The sequence below is a fragment of the Chlamydotis macqueenii genome, chromosome 5 (genome assembly GCF_036417535.1).
Source record: "Chlamydotis macqueenii isolate bChlMac1 chromosome 5, bChlMac1.mat, whole genome shotgun sequence".
Lineage (NCBI taxonomy): Eukaryota > Metazoa > Chordata > Aves > Otidiformes > Otididae > Chlamydotis > Chlamydotis macqueenii.
The window spans coordinates 18815334-18841764 of NC_141560.1; the positions used below are offsets into that span (position 1 = coordinate 18815334).

Here is a 26431-nt window from a genome sequence, read left to right on the forward strand (position 1 = left end):
ATCTGTAAAGCACAGATTTTGTTCTTTCTTCCCTCATTTCCATGGTACATTATCCATAGCAATCATGGAAGGAAGGTGCAAAAGATTAAGAATTTATCAACCGTGTGCCATGCAACCTGGTTGTTATCAACTGGTTAATGTCTTGCAGGCACTGCAGTACCCTGCAGTTCCCTAGCATGGCCCATTCTGTGCTAGCTAGTTAATAATGATGCATTTTTTATTGTTGTTAGTTATTTTTATATGTTTGATTTGGCTGGTTTTTTTAATACTTGAGCTTTTTAATTATTTTTTTTTAAAGATACAGACACAATGCAGATGCAACTGCAAGAATAGCCAGTTGATTACAAAATATTTCCAGTCATGCTCCTCATGCAGGCTTCTTATGCAATATGGTTGGGGAATGGCATACGAAAGTGTCAGCGGCAAAACAACGCAACTGAAAAGCCCTAGTTGGGATCTTCACAAATTAAGTTTGGGGGCTTCTGTCTCTCTCGATGGTTATCTCATGGGAGGTTCAAGTATACCTTAATGATCTGCATTGAGGCTTCTATAGACAAAGATGTGTCTAATACTATTTAAAGACCACAATATATTTATGACTCTTCACAGTTATTTACATGGAAAGTCTCTCCTTTGTTTCATAGTACTAAATAGAGATGATGAACAGACCAGCGAGCTAGTAAAAGCATCTGATCACAGCATAATGAAACATTTACTTTTTTCAGACTTTTTCTGTAGATGTTAGGATAATTCCTATTAAAAGGCTTTCCAGAGTCCTTCCATGTCCTTATGCATTTTACCCTCTTTTACCCTCTAAAGGGCTGACTACATTAAAATTGTCATCACTTGGGTTTTGTTGCTATCCAAAGTAATATTTGTCTTTTCCTCCATGCCTTTTGCTGGGTAACTGGCCACCTAAGAGAAGAAGGAGGGGAAAAAACATGTAAATTTTTACTACTGGAAAAATACTAACAAGCAAATCTAATGTAACAGACTGAAAATGCCAGTAGTCTGAGTCCCAGTAATTCAGGATATGGCCAGGAGGCCTCGTGTCAGTGAAGTGCTAGTAGTTGCTCTTGATATTTAAGTTCTCCTTGTTTAAAAATCAATAAAATGGAAAGGAGAGAAAGCCTGGAAGAAATGGAAAAGATGTGCTATTCCCTACTATCCTCTATGGTCTCTTACATCCCTTTTCGTTAATACTTGCTGGTGCTTTTTTGCATGGATCTCAGAAGTACAGTTTATTTTGCTCTATGTTATTGACTTTCAGTATGAGACTTGCTTTGCAAAACACTTTTAAAATTAGGTCATTCTGCTGAAGTGTGCACTGGGCTAATTATGATTATTTTGCTTCTCTGGGCATTTTTTGTGCTCATTGAATTTATTAAAGTATTACTTTATAGCTGGAGCCGAGGCCTTACACAGCAATCAAAGCTACATGGCACGTGTTATGCATGGCTGTCTTTCCTGTGGTCTCTAAGGGCTTTTGCTTGTAGGCAACATCTGGCATCTAATCATTTAGAATTGAATCTCATATAATTAATAAAGAAATATTTTTAAGATTTTATTTTGGGGTAAATATAAAGAATGTGGAAAAGGATACAGCAGCCATCCTCAACTTTAAACAAATGAAAGGGATTTTATTTTCCTTTTCCTGAAAAAGGTTCTGTTGTAGAATTCTGTAGGTGAGAACTCATTAGCTACAGGAAAATATTTGAGAGGTGAAGTCATCTACGTGTCTTGTGGGGTTTTGGTTTTTTTTCTTGTGCTGCCTAACTTTACATACTGGTGAAACACAACTGAATGCCACCATCAACAGCAATCTGAATGAGACAAACCATTCTATGTGGTTCAGTTGTGGTTGTTAGTGAATGTGTGTGAGAAACATGTAGCACCATAGCCAAGTGTCTGAGAGCTAGCTCTTCAGCAGTCTCTCTTGTAAAAATGTATTATTATAAAATTGCACAGGAGTTATCAGTGCATGTGTATTGCTATAAATCTCTTGCAGTTCTCAGGTGCATTTCTGGTGCACTGATGAAATTACCTTTTGCTTTTTGCTTTACATCTGTCACAGGGGTCTTGACTTGCTTTGCCATAAGCCATTTCCTGAGACAACAGACTGCTATTGAGAGGACCAAAAGTTACCTAATCAATTATGATTCCTTTTTTTCTGACTAGGAGCTATAAACAACTTCTTAAAAATTGTGCTTTATCTTATCCTCATCAAGCAGAAAGTGGCCTACCTTAATGCAAAACTAGGGATCTGGAAGCAACTGTCCCTCAGGAAGTTATTGTAATGCTTGCTTTTGCAGTTATGTCAAACAGCTGCATTCCCCAGATAAGTTGTCTACTCTGGTACAGAACTTTTTCTGCAAATCCCCAGTCTGAAAGAGTCTTTTTAAATCTCTTTATTTCTCCAGCTCATCTCATTTTAAATTTTATTTGAAGACCTCTTTTCCATTTACTGAAGCTTTACTTCCCTGCTAGGCAGTATTGTACTTAGCAGCCCTTCCCCTGCTCATGAGTCTGTAGTTCAAAGATGAGTTGAACCTTGCACTTAGGAAGGATTCAACCAACTTACTGTGTATGAAAAGGATAATGTAATTTCTCCAAGATTCATTTTCTTTAAACATAGACTGTGTTTTCTGCTAGCTCATTGGTTTTAGATGAAGTTAAAGAATTGACCTTTAAGGTTAGTGCCAGGCTATTTTTAATGTCATGATTTTTTTTTAATATAGATGATCAAGCTAACAGAGAAAGCAATTATTTCAGTGACCTTTAACTCATGGGAAAATCTGAAGTGTGTTTAGTCCGACTCTGAAAACAGTGTTTCTTTCTAAGGTTTGATGTCTATTTTTCCATTATTCTTCATCTTAGAGTATATTTTTTCAACAAGTAGCAACAAATGGTGTGAAGAAAGCTATGTGCAGCTACTATTCTTCAGAAAGCTGCAATGTCTTGATTTCGCAGTAGGGGAGAGGAGACATTTTGTTTGACCACCTTGCATACTACAGCTCACTAAAAAAGGCCAGTGTTTTCTCTGAGTAAAACTGACTGCTGTTCTTCTGTAACTAGAGTTAGGGAATAGGAGATGACAATGGTCTTTGAAGTAAAACCATCGTGGCCAAAGCTGTAGACTGCATCTTTACTAAAAGCCTTTGGGTGACCTGCTTTTGTACTATAGTTTCATTGCAGTCAAATTTTATCAGCTCTCTTGATACCTATGTGCTAAGACAATAAATTAAACTAAGATATGGCCTGAGGTCAAACCTTGACATCTACTCACCATCATCCATCCCTATTGGATGGATGGACTAGTAGAAACGAGTTCTTAACTCATTTTTATATTCTTGTGCTGCTCTATGCCATCTCTAGTTTGATTTGTTATCCTATACTTTACTGAAATCCAGACAAAATAGTTCTACAAATATTTTTTTTTTTTTTTTCCCCCCTCTGGAATTAATCTATCTGATCAAATACTGTACAGGCTAGCTTAGTGTCTCATGAGTGATAAACACATACTGTGTTTTATTCCACTTTTCCTTATTACTGTACTGCTAACCATTCCTCTCCTCAACATTTGTTCTAAGGCCTTACATGTAATTTAAGAAAACTGAAATAATAATTTTCTTTCTGAAATACAAACAGTATAGTACTTTTTGGTAGTAAAAATGCTTCCACTATTAACTTGCTAGCTAGTCTTTGATTTCTTTTATTTTTCTTTTCTGTCCTTTTCTAGGATGGAGATAATCCAGTTCTCACAACTTGATTATCTGGATCTCTCTGGTTTTGCTTTTACATTGGCTTGGAAAAGAAAATCCCTTTACTTTTACTTCAGAAATCTGGATACCTTTTTAATCTGACTTTCTGCTGAGCCTAAAGGATCTTTTCGTACTATTGCTATGACGTGATGTAATATTAACATCAACACTAAAGTTACGAGCCAGTGTCTTGGTAAACTGGCATTTATGCTGTACATTTGGCATTGTGAAAGAATGCTCTTGAATTTCAATTTGTGTTGACTTACTTGGGTAATGATTGAAAGGTCTGGTCAACACTGCAGGCTCGCTGAAGCCCTAGTAAGCTGCCCGTGTTTAACCAGGGTACTGGCTACACCTATATCAGGGGCTGCGTTATGCAGTTTATTTGCTTCAGCCAGTTATCTATGTGTAAAAGCACAAGGATCAATGTTTCCTAGAACTGGATTCTTTCCAGTACTCTGCTGTCTGCAAGTAACCATACCTACAGTGTGTTTAATCCAAGTTCACTCTACATGAAACTCCGTGAATGCAGATTTAGAGTTGTTAATGCTTTTAATGCCACTTGTGGTAAGCTACTTGACTATACTGATATGAGTGGAAAAATACATCAAGAGTGAGACTTAGTAATGCTAAATTTGAAAACAGAAAGCTGTTCTGGGCTTTCATCACCTTTTCAGCCAGCAGTGCAATGTTGATCTGTGCCTTTTTAATTCTGATTAATATGCATGTACTTTACAGAAAGCAGAAAGATAAGAGCTTTTTAGTTTCAGCAGTTAATCACATATGTATGAATCTAGTCTGTACGCTTTGTTAAAACACTGACTTTGCAAACAACTCTTGGCATTTGAAAAAAATACTGTTAGTTATAGTCTTTTCTTTTTTACCTCTGCAGTACAAATTTTCACATTGTTGAACTAATAGCTGGTTTAAATCTTGAATTCAATATTTGATATTTGGTCATATAGTGGCATTTTTAGTTTCAACTCTTTATATTTTTAAGCATGAATATTTAAGCATCTGAGCAAATTTAGAGGAATAAAAAGTAACTGGCTAAGTTGAGTGGCTGCAGATATTATGGCAACTAAGTTGGTACGGCAGATAGTGAGACAATGACTGAAATCTTTTACTCTTTTTCTAAATCAAAAGTCTAGATTTTTAAAAAAGGTTATAGTACTTGTTGTCGTAACAACTTTGAGTGGTCAATATATTAAGTTTCAAATACGATTTGCCCCGAAGTATGTATTACTTATTCCCAGTCAAGAGGGGGTTCAGGAGGACCCGGGCAACTACAGGCTGGTCAGCCTCACCTCTGTGCCTGGCAAGGTCATGGAGCAGATTCTCCTGGAAACCATGCTAAGGCACATGGAGAGCAAGGAGGTGGCTGGTGACAGCCAACATGGCTTCACCAAGGGCAGATCGTGCCTGACCAATTTGGTGGCCTTCTATGAGGGGGTGACAGCATCGGTGGGCAAGGGACGAGCAACGGATATCATCTGCCTGGACTTGTGCAAAGCTTTTGACACTGTCCCACATGACATCCTTCTCTCTAAACTAGAGAGACGTGGGTTTGATGGACGGACCACTCGGTGGATAAGGAGTTGGCTGGATGGCCGCACTCAGAGAGTGGTGGTCAACAGCTCGATGTCCAAGTGGAGACCGGTGACGAGTGGCGTCCCTCAGGGGTCCGTGTTGGGCCAGCCCTGTTCAACATCTTTGTTGGCGACATGGACAGTGGGATAGAGTGCACTCTCAGCAAATTTGCTGATGATACGAAGCTGTATGGTGCTGTCGACACGCTGGAAGGGAGGGATGCCATCCAGAGGGACCTTGACAGGCTGGAGAGGTGGGCCCGTACCAACCTCATGAAGTTCAACCAGGCCAAGTGCAAGGTCCTGCACCTGGGTCATGGCAATCCCGGGCACAAATACAGGCTGGGCAGAGAATGGATGGAGAGCAGGCCTGAGAGAAGAACTTGGGAGTGCTGGTGGACGAGAAGCTCAACATGAGCCAGCGATGCGCCTTTGTGGCCCAGGCCAGCTGCATCCTGGGCTGCATCAAAAGAAGTGTGGCCAGCAGGTGGAGGGAGGTGATTCTCCTCTTCTACTCTGCCTTAGTGAGACCCCACCTGGAGTACTGTGTCCAGCTCTGGAGCCCCCAACACAAGAAGGACATGGACCAGTTGGAGAGGGTCCAAAGGAGGGCCACGAAGATGATAAAAGGGCTGGAGCACCTCTCCTATGAGGACAGGCTGAGAGAGTTGGGGCTGTTCAGCCTGGAGAAGAGGAGGCTCCGGGGAGACCTTACAGCAGTCTTCCAGTACCTCAAGGGGGCCTACAAGAAAGATGGGGAGAGGCTGTTCAGTAGGGCCTGTTGTGATAGGATGAGGGGTAATGGTTTTAAAATAGAGGGAGGTAGATTTAGATTGGATATTAGAAAAAAATTTTTTACAATGCGAGTTGTAGAACACTGGAACAGGTTGCCCAGAGAGGTGGTGGATGCCCCATCCCTGGAAACGTTCAAGGCCAGGTTGGATGAGGCTCTGAGCAACCTGATCTAGTCAGGGATGTCCCTGCTCCTTGCAGGGGGGTTGGACTAGATGACCTTTGAAGGTCCCTTCCAAGTCTAACCATTCTATGATTCTGTGAAGAAATGGGGAGACTGAGGCATAGATGCTGCAACTTACCTAGCTTTAAATACAATACAAGCTGCCTGGTTTCTCGTTCTGAGGATCCCATCCATAGGACTGACATCTAATTCCTGTGCTTATTCTTTCCAGTGCCTGTGCACTCTGAAGAAAATCACTTTCACTACAGGGATCTCCAATGTATCAGTCAATCTTGTAAGGGCAGCAGCATCAATATTCCCCCTGCCTGCTGAAGGGAGCCTGTGGGGTGTCTTTTGTGGGTTTTGACTTGCAAATGACTGTCAGACTTTAGGAGGGTTTTCCCTTATGATTTTTAAATTTAGTACTGTGTCACTGATGGACCTCCTATTAAAATGCAGGTGATTAAAACAGCTCTATCATTTATCAGTGAAAATTATCTTTTTGATAGTTATTGCCTTTGTATTGCCTTTGCATGCAGTTTAAGTGAAGGGATCTGTGGCAGCTCCTTGATAGCCATTCCAGTTCAGCCAAGTTAAATGAGGCCCTTGTCTCAAATCACTGCAGAACTTTCAATACTTTTAAATAATAAATCAGTTTGTTTACCTACATCTCTCTTTCCCCCAACTATCTTCCTTTCTGGAAGATTTTGTCAATGTTGTCTTGGCTTTGCTCAAAGAATATAGTGTTTCCCAAGTGAGTGCAGCTGAGATGGTTGGTGAGGGAGACGGCTGTTTGCACAGCAGACTGTTTCAGAAGTATCTGTGGCATCAGTACTCTGTTGCTGTGATTCCTGTTTGATCTGTTTTTGAGAGCTCAGTTAAACTTAGCACTGTTTTATAGTAATGTACTTTTGAAATAGTAAAGGTAAACTACTTCCATGGGTCTTTGTTTCTTATTTATGTTATTACTGGGTAGCAAGTTTGAAATTCAAGAAAAGCTAATTTCAAACCAGCAGTAAATATGATGTCTGTGGATACAGAGTTCTGAAGGAAAAAAGGATTGCTGCTTTCGCTATAATGGGTTATTAGTTTTCTCAGATGTTCTGTTCAGGTCTATTTGATGCATCCTCCTCTCCTACAAATCAGACTCCTCCAAAAAAAGAACTAAATTTTGTTTTATGTCCTTGGGGGAAGTCGGAGGATATTATAGGCCCTAACATGAATTGGTGAGCACATATATAGCTCTTGCATGTTTACTAATGTATAGCATGAGTCAGATTTGGAGAACTAATGTCATAAATTTCCTTTTGCTGTTACGTTGTTTGTCTGCTCATGTAAGTACCATTATATGTAATAAATATAGTTTTGAGTCAGACTTCTCAGGTCAGCTTTTTCCTGAAGAGGAGTAATATCCTCTGGGGAAGGAGATCTGTTTTGTAAGACGTAGCAAACCATAAGTCTGTGTTTAGTGGGAAGGAAACAAGAGAGGGCAGTTTAATACCTTGAAGCTTGTCAGAATGATTGTAAATATATATTATTGTCCAGATGTTGAGGCTGAATGTAGTTTTGTACTAAGGTGTGCTTATCAGAGTCTTGGGAAACTAAAAAAGCTCTGTACGTAACAGTGGATTACAGCTTCTTTCCGCTAATCTCTGACCTAAGATGTGCGTACTTTATACATGGGTGACTTTTTCACACAAATCTGAGAAATCCTGCATTATAGTAGATGCTGTTGTAGTGTTTCAAGGAAGCTGGCTTTCAAGAAATAGCCCTTACATTGAATTTAAGATTGCTTTTAGAAATAACTTCTATTTCTTAAGAACTGGCATAGAACTGAAGGGAAAAGAAGCATTAGTGAAACACTGAGATGCTAAAATGGAGTGCTCATACTCGAGCCACGTATCTTCACATAAAGCTTTTGACCTGGAAGAAATCTTTAGTCTTTTAGCACTGCTCAGATGAACCAAGCAACCAATTCATTAGCAAAGCACTTACTTGGCAGAAATATGAAAACATGAACATTGTTCACACTGTAAAAAGCTAAGCACTGCGAGGAAAGACGCTACCCAAACCACTCGAGCAATACAGCATGATTTAGTAGGCCTATTAGGATGCAGACATTTGATTCTTTCTTTTTTTTTTTTCTAAATGCTTTGATGAAAAATAAAATTATTAAATGCTTCCCTCTTATGCTAGAAACTAAACTTCATAAGTGAAGTTAGGAATGTTTCTTTTATGGATGTATCTGAAATTAACATTTGAGTTCAATTTTTTTCTGGGTTTCACTTCATTGATCAGTCTTCTTAATCAGTGATGCTGGTGAAAGGATTTGTTGCAGCTCAGTGTGTTCAGTCTCCCTCAGCCACTACTGATACGCTGTTTATATCACACAGATTGAACTTGCTGTTTAAGACTGATATCCTTAGGAAATCAGGCTCACTAAATCATTATTGTTTGTGTGTGAGTTTATCAGCTTTGCCTTCATAACTTTTAAATTCTTTAGCCAGTTTCATCTGAACAGAAGAGGGAATGATGTAAAAAAAAAAAAAAAAGCTTGTGCAAGTATTACAAAAATAGAGGCAGGAGGAAAGACTACTGAGGCTGTTTCATTATTTCAAATTTTTATTAGATATCAGCAAGTACACGAGAGTGAGTGCTTCTAAATTCTCTGCTGCGGGGATATAAGACCCAGTCATTAGAAAACCAAACCAGGCTTTGTTATAGTCGGTGCTTATGGAAACAGCTGTTAAAAGTTAACTTTAAAATTATTCCAGAATGTAACATAATGTATTCTGCAACATTAGGTTACTTAGCTATGTAACTTGATAGCATAACATATTTAGACAAAGTAGTGAATTGTGAGTGGTATAAAGACCTTATCAGTAAAGGGCTATGGAAATATATTTAAAAAAAAAAAAATCATGCAGGTTCAAAATTTTTTCTGTACAATGCACAGTGTGAAAATTGTTTCAGAGCTCTAAATCTACATGGACAAAGGTTGTGTTAGGTAGCACTTTGGGAAAATACTTGCCTTCTATCAGAGGTGATTTGACCAACTGAAAGAGAGGACCGCTTTTGCCTTGGTTTCTAAATTAAAATTCCTCTGCTAGTAAGCAGTTTTTGCTGCCTTAAAATAAGTAATTTAAAATAAAGACATAGTTTTAAAAGTATACTTCCTCGTTTAAAAACAAAGCCCTTTATTTTCTAAATGAGGGCAAGTAATAAATTAAGGCAGATGTTGTCAAGTGTTTCAAATGTTCAAAAGATGAGCAAGCAAACCTCTATCAGCTGCAGAGCCATTTCAGTTTCCAGTTTTTTTCATGGCCCTTTATTACAGTTTGTCCTCACAGCTGACAATAACTTCTTTGGGATTCTTTCTGGTTTTTAACTTAACTTAACCATTTGAAAAAAATGGTAGCCACAATGGCGTTGGAACAGATGGTATTGTGAGGGTCGCGGACCCAAAGACTTACCAGAGGGCTATGAAATGCTGTGACACAAGTGCAGTCTGTGATGTTGTTTTGTCATGTTAATTGAATGCCTAGCCAGAAGTTGGTAGGTTACAGTTGCCAGAAATAACTGTTCTTGATATAAAGTCTAAAACAGTATGAAACGCTGTCAGATCTATTAAAGTAATTGACACGTCAAACTTAATTTCCTTTAAAATTGTGGTATGATAGTGAGAGCAGCTGGTGATCTCTGTTGAAAATAAATGCTGTAGCTTTAGCCTGGGCATCCAACGTCATCTCATTTGCTGCAGAATCAAACTCTAAGCTTCCTAAAATTGGAAGAAGTTTTATTAGTAGGTGCAGTCGTTCTGCCAGGTACATTACATTCAGTTTAATGTAACATTTATATCTGAATTTTTTTTTTCCTGAAGCTAAAATCCATGGATGTTTAACACAGTAGCTGGTAAGAAATGTTCGTATCTCACCCCACACTGAGCAGCTGCCTTAAGTTCCAGAATTCCCACCTTCCCCACCAAACCCACGCTGTTGCTGTAGTTCTTACCCTTGAAAGTGGAAGCTGCCACTCTGCATTTCAGCTCTTCTCTCAGTGCGCATTAACAGTTTGCTTATTCTGCTCAAATCCTAGCTTTGTGTGGGAGTGCCTTTTCTGCCATTCTTGTATTCTTCCTGCCAACTGTGCTCCAGTGAACTAGAAAAGGGACTCAAATGGACAAGATTCAGACACTTAGGGAAGCAGAATTCAAATCTATTTCGGCTGCCTGTCAGCTGACAATAGTAAACCAGAGGAAAGGATGGAAGGAGAAATGGCATTTGTAATTACACTTTCTCTGCCTATTCCAACCTTATACACTAATTCATTTTACAGGTTGGAAAATGGATTTGAAGAGCCATAAACCAACTACAGCACATGATTTAACATGCTTTGTCAATCAGTGCAGTGATGGATAACCATTTGTAAAAAGTCCATAACTGCATTAAACTCATGTTTTGCCTCAATCTTTAACAGGATTGTCAGATACATCATGGATGGCAAAGGTAAAATTAGTAGTGGAAATGAAAGTATGGAAATGGTGGCAAGTACCTGCTGGTGGAAGAGTATGGAGGAGTTGGACAGAATTCTGGAAGATCTAGTAGATGAAATAAAAATCATGGGTGCAGTAATATTTAGTAAAACCTAAGTTAACAAAATATTGTAGGGTAATTAATATACTGCTCTACTTGGGAGGAGCAGTTGCAGGAGAAAGGCATCAGTTTGATTAGAAGAGAGACTTGGAGACTATTCAGAAAAAGAAATACAATAACTTTCACAAATATAAAACGCAAGAGCAAGACTGAGTATGGAAATTACTAGGGAGGACAAAGAGCTGGGATACTAGTTGATCTGCACTACATCTCCGTTGTTCTACAAGAGCTACATCTTCATTGTTCATGAGTTGGCCAAGCCCAACACAAGGTATCATGTTGTGCCAGTTATCAACAACATCATTTTGTCAATAGTGTAGTCTCACCATTAATTTTGTAAGCCTGCAGATTTTTCCTTCCCCTATGGAAGGTGGTGGTACTCATGCTCCACTGGTTGCTTCATGTCCCCAAAATATGGAAGACGGCCATGCTCAGTAAAACCAGTTGAGGCTGGCCAACAGGGCAAGCGTACCCTCAATGTGAACTAAAGTATAGTTTTCACTTAGGGTTTCCTCCCAGGCTGGCCCTGTGATTCTCTTGTCGTCCCAATTGGCTGGATGCCAAAACTGGCCTGTAGCTTCACATCAGTGTTGTCCTAATACACAGTGAGTGCTGAGGTGATGGAACTGTAGCACTGAAAGTCTCTGGAGCGTTTTCGGGGGGGAGTAGGAAGCTTTAATAATAACACATACTCCTTGTAAACATGGGAGGAATATAAATAATCAAAATAAGGCTAGGTAACATTGACACTGGAACAAATTAAAACAAACTGGCTAAGGAAAAATTTGAAAAGATAATTTGAAGAGGATTCCTAGCAGCTACAGTCTAAACACTGTGCAAGAAGAAATCCTGTGCTAAGGTTGTCTGTAACAACAGGGGAGCAAAATGAGTGACCTAAGAGGGCTCTTCTGATCTGAGGTTAATTAAACCGAAAATAACTACTTGTAAATAACTTAGTAAAAACCAAACAACGATCCACAAAAAGACAGTTGTGAGAACACCTGATAGTCTTACATGGGGTTGAGTTATAAAAGGTAGATGATACTTCAGTTACGTTTATCTGTTTGCTTCCAGATCAGTATTAGCAAAAGCTGATTTGCTGAGGTACATTAATGTTACTTTAAGCTTTTTAAAAATATTTTTTTTCCCCAAAATGCTGTTCTTTGGGTTTCTCTCTTTAATAGTCCAAAGTTTTTTTCCTTAGTTTTCACTATATTAAACTTCATCAGGTTTTATGAAAGGTAAATTGGTATATAAAGAAGTGTTTTGTTTTATTTTTCTGAAAGTGCCAGAACCCCTTTCTTAGCCAAAGGTTAGGCTTTGGGTCTTCTGATCTCTGCCTGATGGTGCGCAGATGGGAGGGTGTATGCCTTCCCTTCACACTGAAAATAGCCTGCCCTTAAAGATGGATCTGCTGGCAGTTGTCCTGCCTGACTGACAGGTTAGCAGTCTACCTGCAACTTCTGCCTTTCATTTAAGAATCTGGGAGGGAGAAAGTGGGTGTGTTCTCTCTCACACCGGGAGATTTTTGCAAAGAGCCGTGAAGGTGGCTCTTCCCGTTGTAGTGTGTTGGGCCTGAGGAGCAGTTGGCAGTTCATGTCAGCTTTGGGGGGGAAGGAAATGGTCTGTTTCCTGGGGATGCTATAAAAATATATTTTTAATGCTATATTAAAAATAACCTCTTTTTTTCTTAGAGATTACTGCAGTGCCAGTGTTATATGTGTTGCTGTGGTGTCATAAGACTTCTGAAACGGTGATATTAGCCATAGTTATTACATATGCATGTACATCTATATGCAAAAGACTCTTTGGCTAAGAGCACAAGGAATAAAAATATGAATTATGTGCTTTAATCTTTGAATTTCTGTTTTATTTTAGTAATGAAAGGACTGGTCATCTTTTATCTTATACTGCAGTTCTGACTGATTATTTAATACAGCGTTTGTCAGAATATTTGAGAGAAAGGCACATGCAAAAATGCAAAAAAAAAAAGGGTACTTCAGAGGAGTATAATTCACTTCTGATGCCTATTGCATAGTCTCCAAAGTTTGGACAAGTGCCGCTTTCTGTAATTTGAACAGTACAAATATGGACTACAAGTGCTAGCCTTCAATATCGTGACATCTAACTAAAGATCTCCAAAGTCCTCGATTTAAACTCTGACAATTCTATTAATTAAAAATTTTAACCAGAGAACCTAATATTGGATCTGCAACTCTGATTTTTCTTTGATACACAAGCTGTTCCCGTGACTTCAGATTGATTTCTTTAGAACATTTGATCAATTTTTCTAATTACTTTTTCCAGAAGCCACATACCACCAGTACGTGATCATTGTGATTTTACAGAAAAACTGTCATTAATGAAAAACAGCTTCTTAAATTGCTATTTCTTATTATTTACTTTTTAATTCTGTCAGTGGTTGACTGATGGACAGAAGAACATTAATTTATTGACAGTATAATAATTTTGCGTGGAGCACGAGCTTTAAAAACCAGGAACCTTTGGATGTACTTAACTGAAATCTAGTCTTTAGGCCGTGGAGGAAGGACACTGAATTCCTAGTATGCTCGGTTCTTGTGAAAAATACAGCTTTTGCTCAAATACTTGAATATTGACTCAGTGAAACAACTTTGAGTCTCCTCAAGAATCTTGGTCTGAGGTTTTCAGTTTCTCTAGCCTGTTCTGCACTTGTATCATTTTTGGAGGATTGGGAGGTTTTTTTCCCCTATTGGATATTGAAAGCACTTCTATGTTTGTCCTAAGTCTTGAATAACAGAAATACAATTTTCTCTATTTCTAACCCTTTGACCCAAAACTTGGAAAATAATGGCATCAGTCACAAACAGTACCTAGGGGTCTCTGTAGGTAGCACGATGATGCAGTAGTAAACCTAACCTTGCTGTTTATACAAAGCAATGTTGAAATACAGCCACAGATCACACTGATAAAATGGTGGGATTTCAGTAGTGAATCTGCTGTAAATAGATCACACACTATCTATAAAATAGTGTGTGTATCTATAAAATGCCTAAATAAGGGAAAAGTGGGGAGTGTGTGAATAACAATATACAAGAATATACTGAATTAAAGAAAACACTGTGGGGCCAACTTCATAAACAGCACTGTCTGTAGCTGTGATCTCGAGCACCGGTTTTCGTTGCAGGTGTACGTGTGTAAAGGATGCTATACACGTAGGAAATCCTCTTTTCTCATTTGTGGGAAAGGTGAGAAGACATTGATATGGCTGCCGTGCTGGGAGGGAGGGGAGGGAAGATGCAGCTTCTGGATGGAAGGAAGTGATTGAGAGACAAATCACCTACACATCAGTGTTACCTCATGATGTCACAGCTGGGAGAAAATGTACAACATTTGCACCAGATGACAAGTACACCAAATTCAGGACTAGCCATAATCTGAGGACTAAGGTTGTACTTAATAATTCCCTGATAACAGTGTTGATGCAGTCCTCGTCAGAGCCGAAGCCATCTGGCTTCTGAAGGGAGAAACGCTGTGGGGTTTACTGTTTGTTGATACAGCATTGGAAATAAGACCCTCAGTATAATTTTCAGATGGGGGTTAAAAGTTTGAAGTCACTCGCCGTTTCACTCTATCAGTAAGGTGTTTTATTTGTTTCCAGTGTGCTTGCTATAGTCAAATCAAGTCTTGCAGTATGACGTGGTAGTCATGCTATGCTTTATAAGCTGATATGATGTTCACGTAAAGTGTAAATCAAAATTACAGCAGACTATTGCAAGATCACGTTGTCTTAACAGGAAAAGAAGTCCCCCAAGAGCTTCCATCTTGGTGCAAGGCTACAATCAGCAACTAAAAAAAACCCAACAACTTTCCCTTTTGAACCTTTCTCCATTATCAGCTGTGAACAGCAACAAACTAAAAGGCAAGCACATCCCTGTTGGAAGGAGTCAGTCCTTTTCAAGGGGGTTATAAATACACAGATGCACTAACAACCACGCATGTTCGTTATTTCATGCTGGCAGTGTAAAGTTCAGTGAATAACAAAGCCAAAGTTGTTGTTTCAAAAATCTGTTGCCAAGCAGTAGGTTTTCTCCTGGCAACAAGTGTTTTGCAGCAGGGGAAGCAACTGGATACCTCAGGGGGTATGTTAGCGCTGGGGGAAGGGTAAAGAAATAACAAACTGGGGTTGGAGCTTGCTTCAGCGGTGACACAGAGGACACAGCTCAGTTTCTGGGCGTGCTGGGGATGGAGGAAGGCAAGTGAGGGGACAAGGCAGGAAGGGACATGTACAACAGGCAATGTTTTGGGACAGGCCACAAAGAAAAATGTTTGCTACAGGCACAGGCCACATTTGTTCATCAGTTGCTTTGGTTTGGTTTAGTGAGTGATCTGCTATAGTAGTATTAGCTGATTGTCCTCATTAAAAAAAAATAGAAAAAAACAAACGTACTGAGCTGCAAGGAAGCTTTATTTTGAGCATATTTGAAGAAACACACCTTTTATTCAAAAGAGTTGCATTATTAGAGAAAACAAGATAAGTATTTTTGTAGTCTGCATTTTGAAAACAAATTACATATATGTTGCAGTTTCTCTTCCAATTAAAAAAAAAATTAGATATCTATTTATTTTACAGAAAATGATCTTTACTTGGAAGTGTTGGTGGTCAATCCAGTTGATTTTAAACCTTATAATATGGGCACCCTTCAAAATCCCTGCACTAAAGTGCATCTGTCTGTCATTGCAGACACAGAACTATGTTTATTCGTTGTTTTTCTGATGAAATGGCTTATTTCGAACTGATGCATCATGCCACAATTTTTTGGTGCTTGCAGAAAATAGTTACTTACAATGACTAAACATGCGACTATTCTTGGTATATGCCTTCAAAAGGAGTTAAATTATTTCTTGTGTGAAATCATAATTCCATTAGATGGACATATTTCAGCACGAATTCATCAACTAAAAGGAAAATAGGAGAGTATAGTACATAAGTAATGTGCTATTTCACTCTACATAAGTACAAAATAAATGGAATAAAAAGGAAACCTTTATATTGATCATAGAATACATTTTAAATGTGTATTTTTAGCACAGAGGATCAGAAATATGAGCTGCAGAATTTTACTTATTTTTCCATATATAATGACAAATTCTTCTAGTTTTGTCTCACTAACACTTCTTCTATTTCATTATTATAGCATAACACTGTCAAGTCTCTGGTAAACCTTCAAGTTTGATAGATTTGTTTGAAAATAGCAGCCACCTTAACACATGCAAAATAGGCTGAAAAAGCAGCATGTAACAAGGGGCAGTTATACGATGCTAAATTTACAGTGCATATGGATTTACAATGCCTACATTGCATATTAAGTTTTGTAACTGTTTATGGTCATAATCCTTGGTTTTCAAGTTTTTTTTTAGATAAGATGGAGTGTTTCTATCATGGCTTTCTGCATACAGTGTTTGGAGGTTGAGTCTCTCTTAGGCAAGCTGGGACTTGTTTAAAACAAATAAAACAGTGAACTAAGAAAATTGCTGGGGAGTTGGATGTGGTGAGTTCTGTAGGCCTTTTATTCTAACTTAAAAAAAAAAATCATTCTTTTCAACATTTGTATAGCTGTTTGTTTGATTATACATTTGCAGCTGCTAGCTTATTGGGCTTCAGCAGGTCGTCAGCAAATCAAGCAAGTAGTATTGCTACTGTTCTTCTGTCTCCCTGCTCTCATAATTAAAAACACATGCTTATAATGTTTTCTTCTAGCTGTTGTTTTTGCAAGGGAAACTTTTAGCTCTGAGAGGTATTTTTTTCGCTAAATAAGGTCTACATCATACAAATGTAGAAACTCTTTACCAAACAAGTCATGTAATAGTCCTACTAGAAAAAAGTTAATATGAATATCTTATCTGGTAGGACTCAAATCTCCGTAGTTGAGTCTTTTGCAGGTCAACAGGTTGAGATTTTTAAATGTGGTGAGCGTCTCTGACACTTTTGCATGTTAGGTCAGCCACATTTTTTCTCATACTCTCCATTTCTCACAGTTAGCAGTTTCCTCCTCTGCGGAGTCACGAGAGAGTTCAGTGCTGAGAGTTCAGCATCCTCTCTGAAGAAGGCAAAAGTGCAAATGGGCATTATAATTTTTCCACTTTGAAGTAAATTTCATTGCTTTTAAGAACATTTCCCACCTATGGTCTATATTTTTCTTAGAGAAAATGAAATTGTTCCTCTTGACATAAAATGAGCAAAGGTAAAAACCTCAAATGTTACTTCTGTTGAGACTGAGAACTGTTTATTTTCCAGGAGGGATGGAGTAGTCAAATGGTTAAGCCTAAAGAAAACCTCCAGCTCTCTTGAGCAGAAATTTTTACTCACATTGAAGAAACTACAGTCATCTTTGTAGTGTTACTTTTTTTCTTTTTTTGTCTTTCTTTTTTTTTTTTTTTGTTTTGTGGTTACTGCAAATCTTAGCACTTTGTGATAAATCTCTGGTTTGGTGAGACATAACGATTGGTGATAATTGTGGCTTTACTTTTTAAAAAGTTAATTCCGTGGAAAAAAAATTGAATGTTAGCTTCTCATTTGCCTAAAAGCAAATTTAAAAATGTGACCTTACTAGACTCCTCTAAATGGCTAGTTTTAGTCATGTTTTCAAAATCAGAAATTAGTTATTTAAGTAGTTTTCCATTTCTGTCCCATGTTTATTCTTCTAGGTGCATGTTTTTCCATTGACTGTTTGGTTAATCATTATGACATGTTAATTTGCAAAGAGAGAAAGCCCATTTGCAGGAAAACAGATAGCTTTGCAGTGAAGACAACACTCCATGCTCATTTAAGCAATTATGGCTTTACACAATTGCTTATTGTATCATGTTCAGATGCTGAGCGATGATATTTTATTAATAAATAATGATCTGTTCACTAACTGAAGGTTTTACTTGGAGATTGTGTCAAGCTGCATTTGGAAATTAGAATTATTTTTTTTTCCTTTTTAAAAATGCTTACATTTAGCTAATGAAAAATAGCCTTAATATATTGAACTGCAAGGGGAAAAATAACTATGTCAAAATATAATTTTGACCTGTCCAACATATATCAAAATATAATTCTGACTTATTGAGGAATATATTAATTATAATTACTGGTTGTATTGTGCCATCACTGTAGACTAAATTTTAAAAGTATCTTGTTTATCTAGGGTACAGATAGATATGTAATGACATACTGAAAGTTGTCTAGATGGAGTAAGGATATTGGTCCTGTTGCAGTGAATGCTGATTACACATCTTGTCTTACATCCATTTGAAAATTCCATTATGCATCTTTCTGTGCCCAAAGGACTGTGAATATGTTGTGGCATTGGTTTGTTGTTTTGGTTTTTTTTTATATAAAAAAAGGGTCTCATGGATTTGAAGACTTCAGAATCCATTAATTTTGTCGTTCTAGTTTTCTTCTTTCTGAAACAAGCTGGATACCTACCATCGTTTTGCTTTTTAATCTTTGTATTCATTAGTTGGCCATTTCTCTGCACCTGCTTCTTCAGTGCAAGACAAAGAATCAAGAGAAAGTTCTTACAACAGAAACATCAAGTAGTCATATTATAGAGACACAAAAATATTACCACTCACTTTCCTCTCAGTGCAGTTGAGGGAGAACCTGACATTGAAAGAGGAGCAGTGGAAGGTCCCTGGGCTCTCTAGACAACTCTCCTCCTCATCACCATCAGAGCAGGCAAGCTTTTCCTGTAGGACTCTGGCTTAACACTGTTTTGTGCCGTACTACTGCAAGTAGAAGGCTGTTGCAAAATCTTGCTGCTCCAATTGCCAAGAATGTTTTCACCTTTTTTTTGGTAAATGTACTCATAGCTGATTTATACACGTGTATTCTTGTACCAACATTATTCTTTATTCTGTTCTCTCTACTGTTTTTATAGCAGGTAACTTCATTTCCTCTTGGCTTTTCATTTGCTAGGTCTGTTAGTCTTCTCTTGCAAATTAAGATTTTTATTGATTGTCTCAATAGTCATTTTCTGTGCCTGTTTCAGTTTGAATGACCTTTGTTGAATAGGGAGGACTACAGAAGGTGCTGGAGAAGAGCCTACAGCTGCTGAAGTCTCTGCTTTTCTCTCTACTAGAAACCTCTCCTGATGTCACTTGGGTTTTCCTCTTTCGCACTGGCACATTTTCACAATGTCATGCTGTGGTTGCCTGATATATCCAAGTCCTTCTCCCAAGCTGCTTGCAGTTCACAGGCTTCCACCATGCAGAGAACTTCTGTGTTACTGCTGTGTTATTTTCCACTTTGTTTTACTGACCTCTGCCATATTACTGTTACTTAGTTCTCATGATCCGTCTGCTGCTTTCTGTATCGTATTCTTTTAACTTTTTCTTATCTAATCGTATCATCACTCTCATAATTCTTGTGATGTGTCATTAATTAAAACACTAAACATGATTAGTCCCAAGACAGTATCCGAAATACAGAAGATATAATCCCTATTCTTTAGTGCATGTAAGATAAGTATAAATGAAGGTTATTCAGCCAAATGTTTTGGATGATACATGAAGATATTTCTGTCTGGTCAGACTCAATAGCTGGTTTTCTGGACTTTATTTGTGTAGGTAGCTAGGAAATATTGAGTAATAAATAACAAATGACTTCTGTTTTGACAACATTGCCAAGAGCCTTCAATCTAGGGTTGGGCCCTGTTTGACTAAGCATTATAAAAACAATCCTTGGACAGATGCTTTGACGAAACAAGCAAAGAATAGCAGTTTTGTATGTGGGGCAATGTCAAATGAAGTGTAAGGGTGATGATGGAGGGAGGAGACATATGCAAAATCATTGACTTACTAGAGGGAGACTTTGTGACTCCAGAGCAGATGAAGAAAGAATTGACAAGATCTTGAAAATAACCTACGGCTGAGAAGAAAATTAGAACCACTTTTTCCTCCTTCTTATTAATTCTTTGAGAGTTTTGTTCTGTCATGATGTGAAGTTTGTGTAGAACCTTGTTTCTAGTGACTACAGTACCTCCCTGTCGCGGGCAGCACACAGTAATACTCTTTTTTTAGAAAGCCAGCCCCTGTAGGCTGTTGAAATTGAAAAGTCCCTGTTAGTCTCAGCTCCGAGCCCCGATGATGGCCTGGGTACTGTAAAGGGCTGTTGACCTTTCCTAGGGCAGAGAGCATCTGAACTCCACAAATCTGTGAGTACTGTTGATTATTCAAAGTGACTGGTATAAATATCAACAGATCTGAGGCATGAAGCACTGCTTTCATTTCTTGCGATGATGGCACAGAAAAGTCTCTTTGTTTCTTCAGAGATTCCCTTCACTTTTTGCCTGTGCCATTTCTGATTAGAATTTTCTCTTGGAGTTTTTAGAGTTACAAAAGCAACCTCTACAATGTAGAACTGTCTAAAAGAGAAATTAAGATTTGCTTAGAGAGTTTACAACATAAAGACATCCTGAGCAGACAGAAACTGGAAGCCTTAACACAGGGGAGATCAGTGGTTTGCTGAAAAGAAACCCCAAAAACAAAACAGCCCCAAAGAACCCCAAAATTCTCAGCAAACCAAACATGGCAAAAAATAATAAACAGAATTTGTACTGAGCTGCAAAATGAAGCAGCCCACACACATAAGGGGCTTTTATAACTGTGTTAGAAGCAAATGTCATCAGTTTATTGGTCTTTCGTGTGAAAGAGAGAGTGAAAGAGATGCAATAGCAGGAAAGATCCAGCTTTCTCCTAGCAGTTGTCTTAAACACCTCTGTCAAATACTGCAGCATTTTAAAATGTACAAAGACCAAATAGATCACCTTAGATTGGTGTAATTCCTTAGGAACTTACTGTTTTCATAATCTTTTGTAGAATGGGTGTTTGCCTACTAATATTTGTTGTTGTTTACTCAAATTATTTTATAGCAGTTTTTCTAAATGACTCAGATTTTTTTTTTAGAAAGTTTATGTTCCTGTTTATAAAGACGATATAGTACGAAGGCATTCTGTTTAGGTTTTAAACTAACATGCCAAGTCTGAAGGTGTGAGCCATATGTCACTTAGGTACCCCTCTGTGTTTCTGCAGAGTAGATGTGTTGTTGAAGCCCATCTCCAGCCATAAAGCAAGAGACCTAACATTATTCTGAAAATAAATGTTTGTACGTCTGCTGCTAAATAGGTACAAGCCAGAACTGGTGGCTTCAAGATTTTGTTTCCAGTTGGTAAGCAAAGGAGAATACACAGTGAAGGACTAGAGTAATTTGTATTGATTTCTGGGAAATCTTAGAGGAGTTTTGTTTGGCGTTTTTTTAGGGTGGTTTGTTTTTTTTTTTTTTTCCTGGAGGGTTTAGTACAGAGAGCAAGCATATGCTGACAGCTGGTAAAATTGAGATCGGTTTTCTTGGATGGGTGATGGTGGAAGGTCACTGAAGGATGTTGCTGCATGTTATGCACGCCTTCTCCTTCCTGTGGTCTGCAGTATAATGTTTAATAGAGAAAAGTCAGGCAAGGACCACAAACAATTTGAAATGTTCTATCCCTCAGAATTTTAATTAAGTCATCTGGGTAGGAGATCTACAAACTGGACACTCACAATGATATCTGACCATCATTCTGAGAGGCTAATGAATTAGAGGGTACTATGTCTATGTCTTCTTTCTCTAGATCACTTGTTTGAGCTTGGTTTACATCTATAGTGACCAAATGTCCCCATCCTTTTGATGCTCTGCATGAAACAAGTCTAATTTTCTCTCCGTTGGTTCTTTGGAAGCAAAGCTCTTTTCCCCAGTGCTGCTACCCAAGGTCTTCATACCGTCCCAGCCTGAGACAACAGCGAAAGACTGAACCTTGGGAGACTCTCCCTCTAAAAAGCTGTGGCCTCAAAAGCATGAGGGTACAGGCTGCAACCTGATTGCCCATGCAAGAGCAGTTCCTTCATTTAGTGCTAAATAGCTTATATTATTAGAAAAATATAACAGCAGGCAAACAGCTAGTATTTGCTCTAGTTCTATCACTTTGAAAATCTCAGCTACACTTTTTTTCCATACAGAATAGGGCAGATGTGACATAATGTGTTTCTGTTCCCATCCACAGGCTTTTCTGCAAAATTTGGTTGTTTCCTTTGGTCTTGAAAAGAACAGCTTGTATCCTTAGCAAGTGGGGAAAAGAGTCTGGCATATTTGGGAAAAAAAAAAAAAAGTATTACCAATATTCAAATAACTCACATGTTTAATTAATATAAAATATACAAATCCTTACAGAAAAAAAAAGAAAAATTTTTGAAAATTAATTACAGAATCTTGTCCTGAAAATTAAGAACATTTTTATTTTACTAAGGGTTAGGTGCATGCAGCCAAGCCACCTTTCTGTATTCCACCTCCTTGCTTCATTTTTTTTGTAGTTTGACATCTCATACCTACCAATCACTTTCCTATAGGGGAAAGAGAGTTACCTGATTTTTTGATTGGAAGTACTGTTATTCTCGCTCTGGAAATGCTGACTCACTTGACAGCTCAAAAAAATTCCAAAACCAGAAAAGCCCTCTAGTACATTTATGTGAGAACATCTGCTAGGCTGATAAAAATTATCTTTCATTGCATTTGTTTATTTACTTGCCAATACTGCACAGTGCTCTTTATATTGTTCTTCAGAGCATAGTCTGCTCTGTTGCTCTGTAGGGTGGAGCGAGCAGTCTGCCTGTGCTGAAGGTCAGCCTGGTGGCCCGAGAAGGCTCCGGGGAGATCTTACTGCAGCCTTTCAACACTTGAAGGGGCCTTATAAGAAAGATGGGGAGAAACTTTTTAGCAGGGCCTGTTCCGATAGGGCAAGGAATAATGGTTTTAAAATAGAAGGAGGTAGATTTAGATTAGACATAAGGAAGAAATTTTTGACAATGAAGGTGGTGGAACACTGGACCAGGTTGTCCAGAGAGGTGGTAGATGCCCCATCCCTGGAAACATTCAAGGCCAGGTTGGATGGGGTTCTGAGCAACCTGATCTGGTTGGAGATGTCCCTGCTTCTTGCAGGGGGTTGGACTAGATGACCTTTAAAGGTCCCTTCCAACCCAAACTATTCTATGATTTTGTGAATTCCATAAATGTTTGGTGGGTAATTCAGAGGTGACATAGAATTTCAGTATTTTCTAATCATTGGTGCTTAGGTTGAAAACGATTTGAGGGACAGATGTAGAGAGAAAAATAAAAGAAATCGTGGTCCAAGAACTGGGGTTGAGGAAAGGAGATGTCACAAGGAATCTGTAAGCATGTAATCAGCGTACCTCTCCGGAAAACCAAGATTTGTGCTCCGTATGCATTTTGCAATACAGAATCACAAAGTAAAAATGCATAACATTGTTAGGATTATTATAATCCTGGAATAAAACTCTCTTACTGGGTCATTCCACAACTTTTCTGGCACAGTAACATAGCTGAATATGATGGATGGAGATTTCCACTGCCTCATTCTGCCCATATCCTAGTGGGTTTGGACATCCTCTATGATCATGTGGTGTTGAATTGTATCCCGGCCCACTGAGGAAGATGAAGAATCTGTGTCTAGCAAGCTCCTGAGGAAGCTATCTGCCTGCTGGACCTTTATACAAAACTGGTGCAGTATTAGTCCCAGCACACTTCCCGAATCAAATACCATGACTGTTGCCCATTGGGCTGAACTGGATTCTCTTACTGCCATCACTGAGAGCTGATGGTGCCGTGTTTATGACCTCAGACTTTGTAAGTCTCGAGCTGGGTGCTGAGATGCGCAGGTAGGATACGAGCACTTCAGGGCACACACCTTAGTAGAACTTTAGACACCGGAGCTTGCCACAAAAGCTCAGGTACTTACTGCTTTTGGTGGTTGGGTAGAGTGTTTGTTGTTCATCTCTGGTTTTGCATTTCACTGTCGTTGTTTCCTGTCCAAAGCCACTTGACTCCGTGTGGAGTAGCCTACTCCAGTCCTGCTTCAGGTCATTTCTTCTCTTTTTTTTAAAAAAAAAGAAGTATTGTATAGCCTATAACACTTTTAACCCAAGAGCTACCTACACTTATTTCACTGTTGCAACATACCATTTGAGCTTCAGGAAAGTCCTACTGGCCAGTCTAAACCATTTTTCCTTTGTTTTTCTTGCAGGCTCTGATACTTCACCAGCTTGGGCGCTACAGCTTGGCGGAGAAGATTCTCAGAGATGCCGTCCAGGTGAACTCCACGGCCCATGAGGTCTGGAACGGCCTGGGAGAGGTGCTGCAGGCTCAAGGCAATGATGATGCCGCGACAGAATGTTTCCTGACGGCGCTGGAGCTTGAAGCTAGCAGTCCCGTGGTCCCTTTTACCATCATTCCCAGAATCCTTTGAGAGGGCATATTGATCAACCGATTTTGGTCTGACTCTGGATGAGGAAACCCAGTGTATCAGGCTGCCTGGTAACTGTAGAGCTGCAGGTAACAAACTCCAGTCTTTTGCAGGAAAGTGGCCAAAACAGTGACGTGATGCAATATATTAATGTTAGACTGAGAGGACAAAATGGCTAGCCAGAACCAAATCACTCATATCGCCTAGGTTTTTGCCCTGGTAGTTTTAAAACATTGTTATATTGTCCATGGATGATGTGCCATATTTTGTTAGTGATACTTGAGTGTTACATAAAATTATAATGGAATCAACTACCAAACGTAGAATAATATATTGAAGTGGCAGAGCAGAATATTTTTAACAAGGCTGTTAATAAAACTGTTCTCTTCCCGCCTCTCAACCTCTTTTGGCCCAAAGTCAAAATGTGAATTTTCTGTTTCCATCTCTATTTTAGTCCAGGCCAGAAAATCAGTTGAGTTCTTGTTTTTAGTTGTTAATAACTGTGATGTGTGGCTAACTGTTATCTCTATTTAGAGCAAAGGCTGAGTACAAGAATATTTATATTTTACCAATGTATGCCTGTTACAAAAAAAATATATTAGTTATTTAAGTTTAACTTTTTTATGTGAATTCAGAGTTTATTTATCAATGGAAATATGTAAAAAGAAGCCTCAAATTGAATATTTACTGACATTCCTTATACATGACCCACACTTGGCTAAATGGGAAAATTATGTTAATAATAAAATGATTTTTAAATGGAACCTTTCCTGTGTCCTGGTTAAGAACCCTGGGGGAAATTGATGGCTTGTGAACGCGTTTTTATGATGTGAGGCCTGTGGCTGGCTGGCCTCTAAGATGAACACCACCAAAATTAAATGCCCTGAGGCCAGTCTAGAGAGAAGAAGCTGCTATACTCTTTGCCAATGGTATTGTTACCTTAGATTTCAGGTTTCCCTAAATCTGCACCACCACTTCTTTTTTATTCCTTCCACTCCAGCTCTCAATGAAGCCAGAGTACTTTGCCTCTACATAATACATGAACATCTGCGTATACCTTGGTAGTGCTTGGGAAGACCACGTTAAATATTTACATGCTATTCTTCAGTTTTCTTTACCTGTCTCCATAGTTCTTTCTTACTGTCTTCCACACTTTGAGTCCCTTGAAGGAAAATTTGGCTGGTAACGTATTGCTGCCATGTCGGTAGGAATAGCGCTAAATGTTTAGTTGACAGATACTTGCCAGAGTTTCTTTAGGATGCCTAGATGCCGGTTTTGCCTCTTTTTTTCAGTCCTGGCATTTCATGTGCCTGTTAGGCTGAGGCTACTTTCAAATTGTATCTGCTTAGTGCTTGGACCATATGTTCTCTGTAAAGCGGACCAAACCCCTGTGATAGGTAGTGTTTTCAAATCTGTTTAAAAGCCAGTAGAAATTGTGTCATCTTGCTCACTACAAAAACATCAGAGTTTTCCTTCCCCTTTTAAAGTCCCCGTTTTGCATATTTTCTTCCTGTCCTTGGCTTTTTTTATTTCTCTTTTCTATTTGCCAGCTGTTCTCTCTTTTCTAGTCCCAGCTCATAATAGATGCTTTGTCCCTGCTGTCTTTTAGCACCCACTATATGGTACCTGGTGTACCAAAAGATACTGCAAGACCTTTATTTGTTTAGTTCAGTTCCTGCTGAGCCTTTCCGCTCTCTCAGTTCAGTTACTTAGATTTGCCACACCTTTCACAGGCATGCTCCTTCACAATACTTATTCACCTTTTGTTACAAGATCAAAGCTTTTCTAACAAGGCAGTTTGCACCTAGATCTGAGGCTGGTGGTCTTTCTGAAGAGAGCTTCAAACAAAAGTAGAGAATAGGAGAATTATGTAATAGCAGAATTTAGCTTTGATTCTTCTCATTTCATTTAAAGTCTTGGCCTCTTTGGATAAACTCCCAAAGCGGAAAGGTCAGCAGTCTAATTGTGTCATGTCTTTTATTAATGGAGAAGTTGTCTCCGCTGTTGTGTATATCAGGTGAACCTGAATATCTGTTTCCTTTTTCTTACACTGGAATCAGTTTCACTGTAAATCCACAAGCTTCTACCTCGTGAGAATAGCCTCAGCTACCTATTTTTAAGAATGGATTATCACTGTAAGACCGTACATTCAGGA

The 26431-nt window shown here is 38.7% G+C and overlaps 1 protein-coding gene across 4 annotated transcripts in view; it reads left to right on the plus strand.

The window, feature by feature from the left end:
* The window catches only part of TTC7B (tetratricopeptide repeat domain 7B), a 159457-nt gene extending 134417 nt beyond the window's left edge, over positions 1–25040 (plus strand). For all 4 annotated transcript variants that reach the window (XM_086748707.1, XM_086748704.1, XM_086748705.1 and 1 more), the window contains one exon: positions 24058–25040. In XM_086748707.1, the coding sequence (XP_086604833.1) occupies positions 24058–24279 (222 nt within the window). In that variant the 3' untranslated portion in view covers positions 24280–25040. The remainder of the gene's footprint in view (positions 1–24057) is intronic.
* The last annotated feature ends 1391 nt before the right edge of the window (positions 25041–26431 follow it).